At 35.9% G+C, this 15,039-nt stretch overlaps 1 protein-coding gene across 2 annotated transcripts; it reads left to right on the forward strand.

Moving 5' to 3' along the window:
- Nucleotides 1-2,304: 2,304 nt before the first annotated feature.
- Nucleotides 2,305-13,795, forward strand: LOC127837200 (uncharacterized). Of its 2 annotated transcripts, none has more exons than XM_052364123.1 (9): nt 2,305-2,412; nt 3,507-3,554; nt 4,048-4,151; nt 5,653-5,724; nt 6,519-6,639; nt 8,844-8,950; nt 9,371-9,460; nt 10,119-10,257; nt 13,579-13,795. In XM_052364123.1, the coding sequence occupies exons 1-9, from the start codon at nt 2,397-2,399 to the stop codon at nt 13,653-13,655; spliced, it is 774 nt and encodes a 257-aa protein (XP_052220083.1). In that variant the 5' UTR covers nt 2,305-2,396; the 3' UTR covers nt 13,656-13,795. The 2 variants fall into 2 exon arrangements, with proteins under 2 accessions (XP_052220083.1, XP_052220084.1); XM_052364124.1 differs by having other exon boundaries at nt 4,060-4,151.
- Nucleotides 13,796-15,039: the final 1,244 nt, after the last annotated feature.

Raw genomic sequence — 15,039 nt, forward strand, 5'->3', positions numbered from 1 at the left:
GTCGGCCGCGAGTCGATTATAGACGTCCGGCCCAGCTCTGTCGTGTGTTATTGTCTATTTAATGTTTCAATGGAGTAATATAACTAAGATCGTTAAAATGATACAATGTTTCAATGGAGTAATGTATCTTAGATCGTTAAAATGATACAATGTTTCAATTGAGTAATGTATCTTAGATCGTTATAATGATACACTGTTTCAATGGAGTAATGTATCTAACATCGTTATAATGATACAATGTTTCAATGGAGTAATATATCTAAGATCGTTATAATGATACAATGTTTCAATGGAGTAATGTATCTAAGATCGTTAATGTTTCAATGGAGTAATGTATCTAAGATCGTTAAAATGATACAATGTTTCAATGGAGTAATGTATCTAAGATCGTTATAATGATACAATGTTTCAATGGAGTAATATATCTAAGATCGTTTTAATGATACAATGTTCAATGGAGTAATGTATCTAAGATCGTTATAATGATACAATGTTTCAATGGAGTAATGTATCTAAGATCGTTAAAATGATACAATGTTTTAATGGAGTAATGTATCTAAGATCGTTAAAATGATACAATGTTTCAATGGAGTAATATATCTAAGATCGTTATAATGATACAATGTTTTAATGGAGTAATGTTTCTAAGATAGTTAAAATGATACAATGTTTCAATGGAGTAATGTATCTAAGATCGTTAAAATGATACAATGTGTCAATGGAGTAATATATCTAAGATCGTTAAAATGATACAATGTTTCAATGGAGTAATGTATCTAAGATCGTTAAAATGATACAATGTTTCAATGGAGTAATATATATAAGATCGTTAAAAGGATACAATGTTTCAATGGAGTAATGTATCTTAGATTGTTATAATGATACAATGTTTCAATGGAGTAATGTATCTAAGATCGTTAAAATGATACAATGTTTCAATGGAGTAATGTATCTTAGATTGTTATAATGATACAATGTTTCAATGCAGTAATGTATCTAAGATCGTTATAATGATACAATGTTTCAATGGAGTAATATATCTAAGATCGTTATAATGATACACTGTTTCAATGGAGTAATGTATCTAAGATCGTTAAATGATACAATGTTTCAATGGAGTAATTTATCTAAGATCGTTATAATGATACAATGTTTTAATGGAGTAATGTTTCTAAGATAGTTAAAATGATACAATGTTTCAATGGAGTAATGTATCTAAGATCGTTAAAATGATACAATGTGTCAATAGAGTAATATATCTTAGATCGTTAAAATGATACAATGTTTCAATGGAGTAATGTATCTAAGATCGTTAAAATGATACAATGTTTCAATAGAGTAATATATCTAAGATCGTTAAAAGGATACAATGTTTCAATGGAGTAATGTATCTTAGATTGTTATAATGATACAATGTTTCAATGGAGTAATGTATCTAAGATCGTTAGAATGATACAATGTTTCAATGGAGTCATGTATCTTAGATTGTTATAATGATACAATGTTTCAATGCAGTAATGTATCTAAGATCGTTATAATGATACAATGTTTCAATGGAGTAATATATCTAAGATCGTTATAATGATACACTGTTTCAATGGAGTAATGTATCTAAGATCGTTAAATGATACAATGTTTCGATGGAGTAATGTATCTAAGATCGTTAAAATGATACAATGTTTCAATGGAGTAATATATCTAAGGTCGTTAAAATGATACAATGTTTCAATGGAGAAATGTATCTTAGATTGTTATAATGATACAATGTTTCAATGGAGTAATGTATCTAAGATCGTTAAAATGATACAATGTTTCAATGGAGTAATGTATCGTAGATTGTTATAATGATACAATGTTTCAATGGAGTAATGTATCGTAGATTGTTATAATGATACAATGTTTCAATGCAGTAATGTATCTTAGATTGTTATAATAATACAATTTTTCAATGGAGTAATGTATCGTAGATTGTTATAATGATACAATGTTTCAATGCAGTAATGTATCTAAGATTGTTATAATGATAAAATGTTTCAAGGGAGTAATGTATCTAAGATTGTTATAATGATGCAATGTACTTGCTGCGTGGCCTCAGCGGTTCCTATATGTTTTAATGTATACCGACAATTAAAATGAGTTTCATTTACACTATGAAAGGTTCTGTATACTTTTACTAACCCATTGTCATAGACATCTTGATTGTTAGCGATAAAGGCGTTGACCTTTTAGGAACATGTCATCAAAGTGTTCAACGACACATTATTGCACTAAATATCACATCTTATCAGAAGGAAGAACCTTATTTCATGCTACCAAAACAAAGATAAGTGGCCCAGTCCTGACGCAAAACCATCACTTTTCGCTTCATTTAGAACCAAAACTGATTGAGCATAAGGATGGCTTGGTTTCACAGTGAGTTTTAACACAAGTATCGTTTGTAATGATTGTTTTGATTTTTACTCATTCAATCTGCGTTAAGGCTAATGAAGTGTGCCAATAATTATAATGAGCTGAAGTTCTCAGTTAGTAAATTTAAATACTCGCGTCAAGCGAAAACAGGTCTTGGGTATATGCGGCTAACGAAACTCCAGACCAGCTTGCGCAGCTGCGCAGTGGCGAGAAACTTCGCGTGCCTACATAGCGGACAGCTTAGCTCCAGTCCAGGCTGCACGATTGAGCAAGGTGGTCGGAGCTACGTTAACCGCAAAGTGCGTACGACCAGTGTTTCGCATGACGCGGCACTTACTATAAATTATTATTGCTCGAACATGATTATGGCTTATCTTACAATGGAAAAGAACGTAACATGTGTTGTACTACTACTCATTAAAAATGTTTATCTAAATGGTGAGTCTGAATCCGATGTTAACGTCACACGGAGACCCAATGCTATGAATGAGCACTGAAGGAATGGTAGGATAATACTACAAATGCGATGATGCAACGAGGAAAGCGAAATTATATTTATGCAACGAGTGTCACGATTGTCCGATGATGATACGATTTACGCTACAGATTAATAATCAAACAAGTATAACGACTGTACGGTGATGATACGATTAAGGCTACATAAAGATAATAAAACGATTACCACGACTGTGCGATATTTATACGATTAAGCTACATACCGAATATAAAACGACTATCGCGACAGTGCGGTGACACGATTTAGTCGACTGAACGATGATGCGAGAAAAGTGACAGTTTGATGATGATGCGAGTCGAGCAACAGTACGATTATTATGCGAGACGAGCGACAGTACGATTATCATGCGAGACGAGCGGCAGTACGATTATTATGCGAGACGAGCGACAGAACAAGTATGATGCGAGACGAGCGACAGTACGATGATGATGCGTGACGAGCGACAGAACGATGATAATACGATTATCGATGACATGGTACGAGTTAAACGAAAGTAAGACGAGGTAACGATGTATGTGTAGGAACGGTGATACCAATACCATTATATCGATTATTCGTTATACAACCATTTCTGTTTCAGATATAACGGCGATTATCTTGGCAGCGTTTGCTTCTCATGCGGTGAATGGTGGGTCTTGTACAATACAATTCTAATGTTTTGTTTTATTTGCAAATCATATCAACAGCATTTTGGGAAAATCGTGCTTAATACATAAGCGTTAATTGTAGTCGCATATTTTTCGAACTACATGACCGTCATGATCACAGTTCATGTGATGATTGTGATGATCGTCTTTAGTTGATTACATACATTGAAACAAAAATAAGTTGAGCTCCATAATAATCAAAAGCGAACAACTGGAGCTTCTTAGATCCAATGTTTACATTTATAAATATGAAGCATTTAATGACAAACTTCAATACATGCCAACATATGTGAAAAGGTCCCTTTAAGATCTCTATAAAGTGTATGTTGTTGGTGGTTTTGTTAATTGTTGTTTCTTGATTCTGGGGGTTAAGACTTGGTTAGTGTAGGTCCTAAAACATAGTAACAATTAAGTGTTTTTGTCAATGATTAGTTTTTGTTGTTTAAGTTTATGCTTTTTTTCTACATTTACCAGCAATAATTTTAGGCAATCAATTCTGGAACCTAAGGTGCAGATCTTGCCACAATGCGAATTCGCTGGAAGACTGCAATAATTACATTCAGTGTGGCCCCGGGCAGGTAAGTGACGTCACTGAATGATGTCATTGTATTGGGAGCTCGTCTGTTAACGCATCGTAGAGCAAAGCCCTTTTTAACCCATTTTTGCCTAGTGGACTCTTCCATTCTTCTAAATTGGATCAATTTATTTCCAAAATTAGGGATGTCTCGTATATTTATTTCTATATTTAGAATATTTCTTACATAAATTCCTGTAAGCAAAGAGCGCAGACCCAGATGAGACGCCGCATGATGCGGCGTCTCATCTGGGTCTACGCGGTTTGCCAATGCATTTTTTTCTAGACGCTGGGCATAAATGGGTTAACTTACGGAAAATATTGTATAGACAAAACTATATATTTAACAGACTTATTTCAACGGATGTTTGTGATTTTGATTGCCATTGAATTTATGGCAAATGTATGATGTTTCTAAAAGTCTGAACAGGTTTCAAAAGCAAAATATAGCATGTAATTAAATAGATCTGCAGGCTTTTGATGTGAGCATTGAATCGCTATGTTAGTGATCACATAATTTCCAAATGGTCGATGAAAAGCAGTACAAACGCTTTATAATTATACCGATTTCAATTTATGTTTATTCCTTATTTTAAATAAAAATTGTATCTTTTTTTGCATAGTCAGGGGTGCATTCTTTTTTTATAAAAGGTTAAGTTCTGATTTGAATTGATCACATTTCTTGGATTTTATCATTTCTCCTATCTGTGAACAAGTCCCTTTCAGCAAGAACATCTTAGACTTATTTAGCTAAAAATTTGTATTTATTTCCTGGCTATCTTTCCCATCTTGAAAATATGATTTTTCTGATGGCAAACAGTACTTTTAAATATTTTAATTTAGTTGTTAGAGCGTTTATACTGAATTGCACCGTAAAATAAAAGCAAAGTATTAATTTATAATTAAGACTTTACTAATTAACATGGAACAACTTAAATCCCATGACACGTTAACCCATTTATGCCCAGTGGACTCTCCCATCCTTCTCAATTGGATCAATTTATTTCCAAAATTAGGGATGTCTAGTATATTTATTTCTATATTTAGAATATTTCTTACAAAAATTCCTGTAAGCAGATGGCGCAGACCCTGATGAGACGCCGCATCATGCGGCGTCTCATCTGGTTCTACGCTGTTTTCCAAGGCCTTTTTTCTAGACGCTAGGCATATATGTGTTAATGTTTTTCGATTTAATTAGTTTAAACCTATTTATTTTTGATCGATTACATAAAAAGACTAAAGCTTATTTGAAACGCTCTCGAGTGCGTTTCAGGGGACTGGAACCAGTACTTGGTGTCTATGGGGATATTTCTAAAGAACGCTCCCACTGCGGGGATGGAACCCGTGATCTTGTTTCTGCATGTCATGTACCATATGTTTGTTTGCCTCAACATCAATGGATCAACTTTGCAAACAGTCTCATATTTTGAAAATGCTTTGAAAAAAAAGATCTACAAAATACTGACGAACTCCAACACTATTGCAAAAAAATGCTGCTTTTTCAGCAATGCTACACGGATGAATTGATTATGTCCAGCTTGAAAGTCGCGTACCAGGCGGGTTGTCGATCAGACAGGGTATGTAACATTGCGAAAGCAACATCACCCGATTAGGCGTTATTATTCCGTGTCGTGCGAAAATGGGCCTTATGCAATATGCGGCCATCGTAGCCCCAGCTCAGACTCTGCAATCATGCAGTCTGGTCTGTAGCTACGATGTCGAATATAAAGGAACGTAAGGTTCGAGTCAATATCGAACAGGCTAGCTGCTTACCAGACCTTGCGGATGCCCAGTCTGGTTAAGAGCTAAGCGGGCCGCAGACTGCATACGACCGATTCTCGCATGGCGTTGAAACCTCACTAACTTTATAGCCCCAGGGTCAATGTGACGCCGATACGCCGACGCTTTTTTTTCAAAATCGTTAAAAGAAAATTCAATGCAAGAAGCGATTGACTCCCTTCATGGGATACGTGTGATGCTGTTTCCTTTCGCTGCCCTGATCAACTCAAGCATATGTGAAGTGTTTCATAGCCACGCAAAACTCATATCGCATCAACCATTTGATGGCATTCATTAATGAATTGATATGATCGTTTGAGTAATATGGTAGAATTCTATGTTTCCATTATGATTTATTGAGATATATATATATATATATATATATATATATATATATATATATATATATATATATATATATATATATATATATATATATATATATATATATATATATATATATATATTGAAAAATTCTATGTTTCCATTATGATTATTTGATATATATGGTTGGATTGTATGATTTCTTTATGATTGTTTTAGTTATATGGTAGAATTCTATGTTTCCATTATGACTGGTTGATTCTTACAGCAATGTGGCGCCTCAGATGACCCGTCTGTGATGAAGAGACAACAAGTTCTGTCCATATCATGCAGCAGATGCTGTAACGACGAAGACTTCTGTAATCAGAGACTGTGTGGACTTAAAAAAGGTCATTGGTTTTAAAAATAAATGTCTTTATCATTTGTCATGACCATTTACCATATGGGGCGAAAACCAATATGATTAACCAGAAACAAAAATGGAAACGAGTCCTAACGAACTGATGTAACGACATGGTGGACGCGGTCAGATATTCCAGTCAAATTTATTATTTATATTTATAATATTGTCTAGTCATCGAGCTATTGTTTTTATCGCTAAACAACGTCTTACAAAAGAGCACGTGGTAACGTTTCTGGTTTGGGATGAATAGGAAATAATCATTAAAAACAGATGGACAGGAGTAAAAACATTGTCTTGTTAAAATACTGGATCGGTATTAAACAGATGGACATGACAACACTGAGTCTTGTTAAAACCTGCATCCGTATTTCATTCCCAGACACAAGGGTAAATATTTCTGTTAGAAACATTAACTAGCACGAAATTATTATGCGGTTGGTTTGCAGTACCGGTAACAGGTTCAACAATTAAAAAGAGTTCGGTCGTATCTTGATAACTGATTTTCTGACTCGTTGCATGTCTAGTATAGACAAGAAATATCTTTAAAAAAGATATACGGCGTTGATTGTGGTCGATGTTTATGAACGATCAAAAGTTATCTCTATGAGATAAAAAGTAGCGGATGCCTTTTTTCTGCGCAGTTGTTAGCTACATCATAAGCAAATCAATTACGGGGTGTTGCGCCAGATTTCGTGGCTTATTTTGCTTTATGTGATATTATTACTCAGATATCTATATTTACAGAATAGAAAAACACAAGAAACATGAAAATAAACGAGTGCATATAGGTTAGCCGGCAATACTCGAATCTTATTTAATTGCATAATTATAGTATAGCGAATTATTGTGGTCATGCTTAATAAACTGGTCTAAATGGATAAATATTTTTAATTAATTTTATCAAAATTGGTCCTTATCATGCAAATTTTGAAACCATATTAAAAATCGATGATTGACATACCACAATAATATCGCCGAATATCTTTATTTAGTATCTTTCTGATCAAAACAGACTTCAAGTGCACAAAGTTTACGAGACGGCGTTTATATAAAGATTTCTGCAACTGACCGCAAACTGACCTTGATACCTTGCGGATTGGAATGCAATGCATTGCAGTCACTACGTTATTGTCAGTAAGACACAATGATCGCAATCCCTTTTGCGAACTCCGGTGATGAACTGTATATAAACTCTGACTTTCACAAAATGACCGCGTATTGACCCGAAACCTCGCGGGTTGAAATGCAATGCAAGTAAGTACTAAATATGACAACATAGCCTTTAGTTAAACGCTTTTGCGCTGGTAATTCTCTGAAAATAAAAGGTGAACGCACAAACTGTATTTATGTCGAAAATTGATTGTAAAACTGTTCTATCTATTGGGCCTTTTTATTAGAGATAAAATTGTTTCATGCAGTAAAACAGTGTTACAAAGACGCGGATATGTTTCCAATGTTCTGGTGTTATACTCAAATCAGCCAATGGAATAAATGAAGTGTATTCATTCGTACCTAGCCGCGGGAAATTTTATTTGAGTATTATTGGACACTTACAAAGGTCAAGTCAGGGTGAAAAGCTGGCTTATTCAGCTTACGCCGAAAAAAGTTCCCTACGATACAGGTTCATACAAGTGTCATCTCAAAACCGGTGACATTTACCAACATTGTAATAATTGGAGTAATTATCAAAATTTAGAAGGACAACAATATATCGTTGTGTAATAGCTGTGATATTTGACATTGTATTATGGTTTTAAGAGAGACCTTGAAGATGTATTTCTATGAATGTGTGTACGTCTGTTATGCTAACTCACGTACAAAATGTATTTTTGAAGCTCTTTTTGAAAATGTATTCTTATGCCTGAAAACGGAATGTAAATTAATGACAGGAACCTTAGAGTGTCAAATAAAGATGGTGACTTTTTCAGACAAGTAATATGAAAACCCATCATACCAAAATAAAATATATGCCAAAAAATTATTCAGCCGTCGGTATTAAACGGTGACTTTGGACTTTGTCAAGCACATGGTGTGTCATGAAAGGAACGATCATTAGATAATTGGAAATATTGATCTTAAATAAAGATGAAAATCTATACATACTATTAGAAGATTAAAGCAGAAACAATATACACGTAGAGCCGTTATACATTAGACCCTTACATATATTTTGAAAGTTTCTGTATTTAGAGACAACGGCGCTCATGTGCCTGTCATGCGACGGGAAAGATGGCCGACCGTTCCCTCCGCAGTACGCCGATGATTGTGCATATCTGCGTATCTGTGACACGAATGAGGTGAGTCACTCACATACCCTACCACAGACTCAGCACCACGCTCTTCAATTAAGCCTCGTTATAAAAATATTGGGCTTAATAAATGTGGTGAAAGTGTCGTCCCAGATTAGCCTGTGCAGCCTGCACAGTATAATAAGAGACGACACTTTCCGCCCAAACTGGATTTTCGTTAGGCGACTTCCTTTTAAAAACGAAAGATTGCATTATAGCGGAAACTGTCGCCCAAGGCTATTCTGGGACGACACTTTACATACATACATTCTGGCCAGTTCTCCAGAAGAAGACCCATTTACCCAGTGGTGCTGATGGATGCGATAGTGGTAGCGGTAAAAGTTTATATATATTTGAAACTTTTGCAGTTTTTTCGCTTGTTTGTTTATATGCACCATATAACTCTTGTGTTTGTTTCCCCGTGTTCAGGTTTGTTTTGCGAAGACCACTGCTATCAAGCCCATTGGTGAGGACACATTCTCCCAGCTTCGCCACTACACATCATGCATCCCAACCAGAGTAAGCGGTTTAACTCGCAAAATAATTTAGCCTTTTCTGCGAAAACGGGGTTTAATGCATGTGCGTAAAGTGTAATCCCACATTAGCATGTGCACTTTCCGGTTAAATGTGGGTTTTTCTTTAAAAGAAGTTTCTTGTCAGTGAAAATAATGTTCATTTGTAGAATGTCGTCCTTGATAAGCCTGCACAGGCTAGTCTGGTATGACACTTTGCGTATATGCTTTAAATCCCATTTTCCCGGAGCGAGGATCGTGTTTATGATTTCATTTTAACCCATTTATGCCTAGCGTCTAGAAAACAGGCCTTTGCAAACAGCGTAAACAGCATGATGCGGCGTCTCGTCAGGGTCTGCGCTGTTTGCTTAAAAGAATTTCTGTAAGAAATATTCTAAATATAGAAATAAATATACAAGACATCGCTAATTTTGGAAATGAATTGATCCAATAGAGAAGGATGGGAGAGTCAATTAAGCATAAATGGGTTAAATAAAGGCGTAGAGGTGAGCTGAAAAAGGATAAATCATCATTTTTAACTGCAAAAATATATTATGGATTTCGATTTATATAAATTTATACGTAAATTGTTACAAACAGCCAGAAAATGATATAGATCGCTGACGCAATTTGTAACTATAAAATGCTATAAATAACTGTTCCAGGTTTGCAGTGAACTTCTGAGAAATATCAATAGCTCCTATGTGGTCGATTCACACGTGGGCAAAAGGGCTGAAGAGGACATATGCGCTATCTGTAGTGGACGTGAACTCTTCAACCACTATGCGTGCACTTCCATGAAAAGTAAGGTCATAATAACCACTATGAGTGCACTTCCATGAAAAGTAAGGTCATTATAACCATTACGCGAGCGATTCCATGAAAAGTAAAAACATTTCAGTCATTCTGTGAGTAAATACATGAAAAGGGAGGACACTCTCTTAATTTTGGAAGCGATTCAATAAAAAGGAAATTTTAGCCATTATGCAGTACACGTCCAAGAAAAGTAACGTACTAACCTTTATTGGGGCAAATCCGTGACACGTAAGACCATTTAATTTATAAAGTGTGCAAATACGTGGAAAGAAAGGACTTTTTCTCAATTCTTACAAGCTATTCCATGGAAAATGAGGGTATTTTAATCATAATGAGTTAGAGAGAGTAAATGTGTTGCGATGAGTCGTTCAGGCAATATGCATTTTTTTTAAATCCGAGTGTCCGGTAAACATGCAAGCAGATGTTTGTTTATCATTGATGTTTTTATGAATGCGAGTACATGGAATCAAATGTATTATTTGTTAAATAATTTCGTTCGACAAACATGCATACATTCTATGGAAACTATGGCAATACTCTTTTAAATTTATGAACAGTTAGAATACTTGCTTAATTCAGTCACTAAGCATTCAAAAACACCAAAATTGTAAGTTAACGCCCTAGTAAAAGTGTTTGGTAAACATGCATGGATAAACGGCAATGATGCGACGTTCAGTTCAATGTTTACCAGAGGGGTAATCAAGTGATAGTCAAGATGGCGACGTCCATGCTGAGACGGGTATTTTTCGCCGTGTTATACCATTTATTACTTGTACTAAATGTTGCAATGCTGCTCACTTTCCAGCCATATCCGCAACAAGAAATATCTTTAAAAAGGATATACGGCGTTGATTGTGGTTGCAGTTAATGAAAGGTAAAGACTTCAATGAATGAGATCAAAGATAGCGAATGTCTTTTTCTGTGCAGTTCTTAGCTGCAGCAAACGCAGTACGGGATGATACGCGGAGTTTTCGCGGCTTATTTTACATTATTACATATTGCTGGTCATAAACGTATAGATACAAAACAGAAAACCAAAAGAAGAATGGAAGTGAAATTAAAACATAAGAGTCAACCGGCCACACGCGAAGTATCCGTACATATTTTAAATATTTATACGCGCGTTCTTCGAACAAACCTGTTTTAGTGGTTTGTCTGGCGTTGCTATTTGATTCGATTATTAACAGTATCGAGAATCATTGCGCTCATGCTTTATTCATTAGTCAATATGATGGCATAATTCTTGTTAAATTAATTAAAAATAATATTTATCATGGTATTGTTGTAAAACACATTAAGAATCTATTATTGACATACCATATGATATCGCTGGATATCTTCATTTAACATCTGTCTGGTCTAAAGAAAATTCCAGTTCACCTAGTTCACGCTATAGCGTCTTTATTATGTAACGATTATTTTCCTGGCCGCGAACTCCGATCAGCACATAGGGTAGAGACGCAGCGATGACCTGTATGTAAACTCTGACATTCACACACAGTGGCCGCAAATTGACCCGATATACCTCGCGAGTTGAAATGCAATGCATTAAAGTGAGTCTTCGCTTCCACTGCTCTCTATACTTTAACATGTTAACATGTTGACAGGAATACGGAAGTTAGTACTAAATATGAGAACATAGCCTTTAAGTGCAAACGTTCTCGCGCTGAAAATCTTCTGAAAATAAAAGGTGGACGCACAAACTGTATTCATGTCGAGATTGAGTGTAAAACTGTTCTATCTATTAAGCCTTTTCATTAGATATAAAATTGTTTCATGCTGAACACGCAGTAAAACAGTGTTACAAAGACGCGGACATGTTTCCAATGTTCTGGTCGTATTCTCAAATCAGCCAATGCAGTCAATGAAGTGTATTCATCTGTACTTGGCCGCGGGAAGTTTTCTTTGAATTCTATTGGACGCTAACAAAGGTCAGGCTAAGGTGAAAAGCTGGCGTATACAGCTAACGCCGAAAAAGATACTAGCGTTAATTTCGTATAAATATTCACTCTATCTCAACTTCACTCGCTGCGAAATTTCTCAGAGGGATGACCTAATTTCAGTTCCACTGAGACAATTTGCAGGGAGTAATGTCGAGATATAAACAGAATTTTTAAACGAAATAAACGCTTATCACCTTTTTCGGCGTAAGCTGTTTTAAGCCAGCTTTTCACCTCTCCTGACCTTTGTAAGTGTCCAATAAAATTCAAATAAAATTTCCCGCGGCTAGGTACGAATGAATACACCTCATTTATTCCATTGGCTGATTTGAGTATTCCACCAGAACATTGGAAACATATCCGCGTCTTTGTAACACTGTTTTACTGCATGAAACAATTTTATTTCTAAGGAAAAGGCTTAATAGATAGAACAGTTTTACACTCAATTCTCGACATCATTACAGTTTGTGCGTTCACCTTTTATTTTCAGAGAATTACCAGCGCAACGCGTTTATATTTAAAGGCTATGTTCTCATATTTAGTACTTACTTCCATATTCTTGTCAACATGTTAAAATGTAAAAGTATAAAGAGCAGTGGAAGCGAGGCCTCACTTTAATATATTGCATTTCAACCCGGGTCAATTCGCGGCCAGTGTATGAATGTCAGAGTTTATATACAGGTCATCACCGGAGTTCGCGGCCAGTAAAATAATAGTTATATAATAAATACGCTATCCGTGAACTAGGTGACCTGGAATGTTCTTTAGACCAGAAATATGTTGATTCTTAACGTGTTTTCAACAATACAATGATAAATATTATTTTTGATTTATTTAACAATAATTATTCCACCATATTGACCAATGTATTAAGCATGAGCGCGATGATTATCGATACTGTTAAGCATCGCAGCAAATAGCAATGCCCGACAAACCACTGAAACAGGTTTGTTCGAAGAACGCGCCTATAAATACGGATACTTCTCGTGCGGCCGGTTGACTCGTATGTTTTAATTTCACTTCCATTCTTCTTTTGGTTTTCTGTTTTGTATCTATAGGTTTATGACCAGCAATATGTAATAATGTAAAATAAGCCGCGAAAACTCCGCGTAACATCCCGTACTGCGTGTGATGCAGCTAAGAACTGCAAAGAAAAAAGGCATTCGCTATCCTTGATCTCATTCATTGAAATATCAACGCCGTATATCTTTTTTAAAGATATTTCTTGTTACTGATATGGCTGCAAAGTAAGCGTCATTAAAAAAATAACAAAAGAGATGAAGCGTATAACACGGCGACAAATAAATGTATCGGCATGGACGTGATTAGCCCCTCTGTATACTATTTTCGGTTATTCTTTGCATTTCAGCATACATGATTAACCTGATTAGGCACAACAAGTTAAACTGGACCACAATGGACGAGATCAGAACAACAAACGGTTAAATGGACCGGGATTTGGGCGCCTGTTACGCTGCACGTGTCGTTCATTAACGAGAAAAACACCCAAACTTTCTTTTAGTTAGAAATATCGATCATTAGGACACAGTTGCATTGTGCATGTTGAATAAATATTGAATGCAATTCATCTGAAATGTTTTGAGCCGCGCTATGGTTACTCTGAAAAGAATGTCTGTGTGTAAAGTGTCGTCCCTTATGTCACAGGGTGAGAAAATTGTGCGGCCAGGCACTCGAACCCAGGACACCTCGCTTACAGGGCGGATGCTCTCCCGACTGAGCTAACCGGGCCGCCACACACTATCTCCCCTAACGTGACCAAGTTCAGACCGTGACATACACACTTGAATATTTTTCATCCTGCAATACAAGGATTCGAGGTGATATATAATTAACCATGGGTCTCCGAAGGAGTATACATATATAACGTCACGGTATACCACGTTGGGCTCCAAATGTCACAGGGTGAGAAAATTGTGCGGCCAGTCCGGGACTCGAACCCGAGACACATCGCTTACATGGCGAGTGCTCTCCCGACTGAGCTAACCGGGCCGCCACACAATTTCTCCCCTAACGTGACCAAGTTCAGATCGTGACACTTACTAGCCTTTGCAGTCCGCACAGGCTTATCACGGACGACACTTTCCAATTATATAATAGCGGTCGTTAAAAAACTATCTTCTTCGCAAAATTCCAGTAAAGCGGAAAGTGTCGTAGCTGATTAGCCTGTGTACACTACACAGGCTAATGTGTGACGACATTTATCGCACATGCATTAAGACCGGTTTTCTCACAGCGTGACTCGTGTGTTTATGTAGACTCCGGTTCCATAGAGTTATTTAACGCAGTAATGGAGTAGAAAGACAAGTATTATTACAGGGTTTAATGAGAGATTTATTTATCTGACGCAACATTTATTTGGACAAAATGCCCTTGGCTGTATGGTTTGTGCAAATTATCTCATACAACATAATACATGTTAGTACATATTATAAGCAGTGAATGGGTATATTATTTAAAAGGGATCTTTTCACGTTTTGGTAAATTGACAACATTAACAAAATGTTTCAGATTCGCTAATTTTCGTTGTATTTATGATTTTTGTGAGGAAACGGTAATACTGAACATTTACCATGCTCTAAAATATCCATTATATGCATCTTTTGACGATTTAAAAACCTAAAAATTATAAAGCATTGCAACTCGAAACGATTAAATAATTTGGAGACTAGTGTTACTGTCGTTAAATTTTGAGACACTACGAGTATTGCTTATATAAAGAATAAAATTTAACACTTATAATATGAGCACGGAGTGTGGTCTAAGCGATAGATTTGTACTCCAGGGGTCAGTGGTTCGAGCCCAGTTGAGG

Source organism: Dreissena polymorpha, chromosome 7 (assembly GCF_020536995.1).
Source record: "Dreissena polymorpha isolate Duluth1 chromosome 7, UMN_Dpol_1.0, whole genome shotgun sequence".
Classification (NCBI taxonomy): Eukaryota; Metazoa; Mollusca; class Bivalvia; order Myida; family Dreissenidae; genus Dreissena; species Dreissena polymorpha.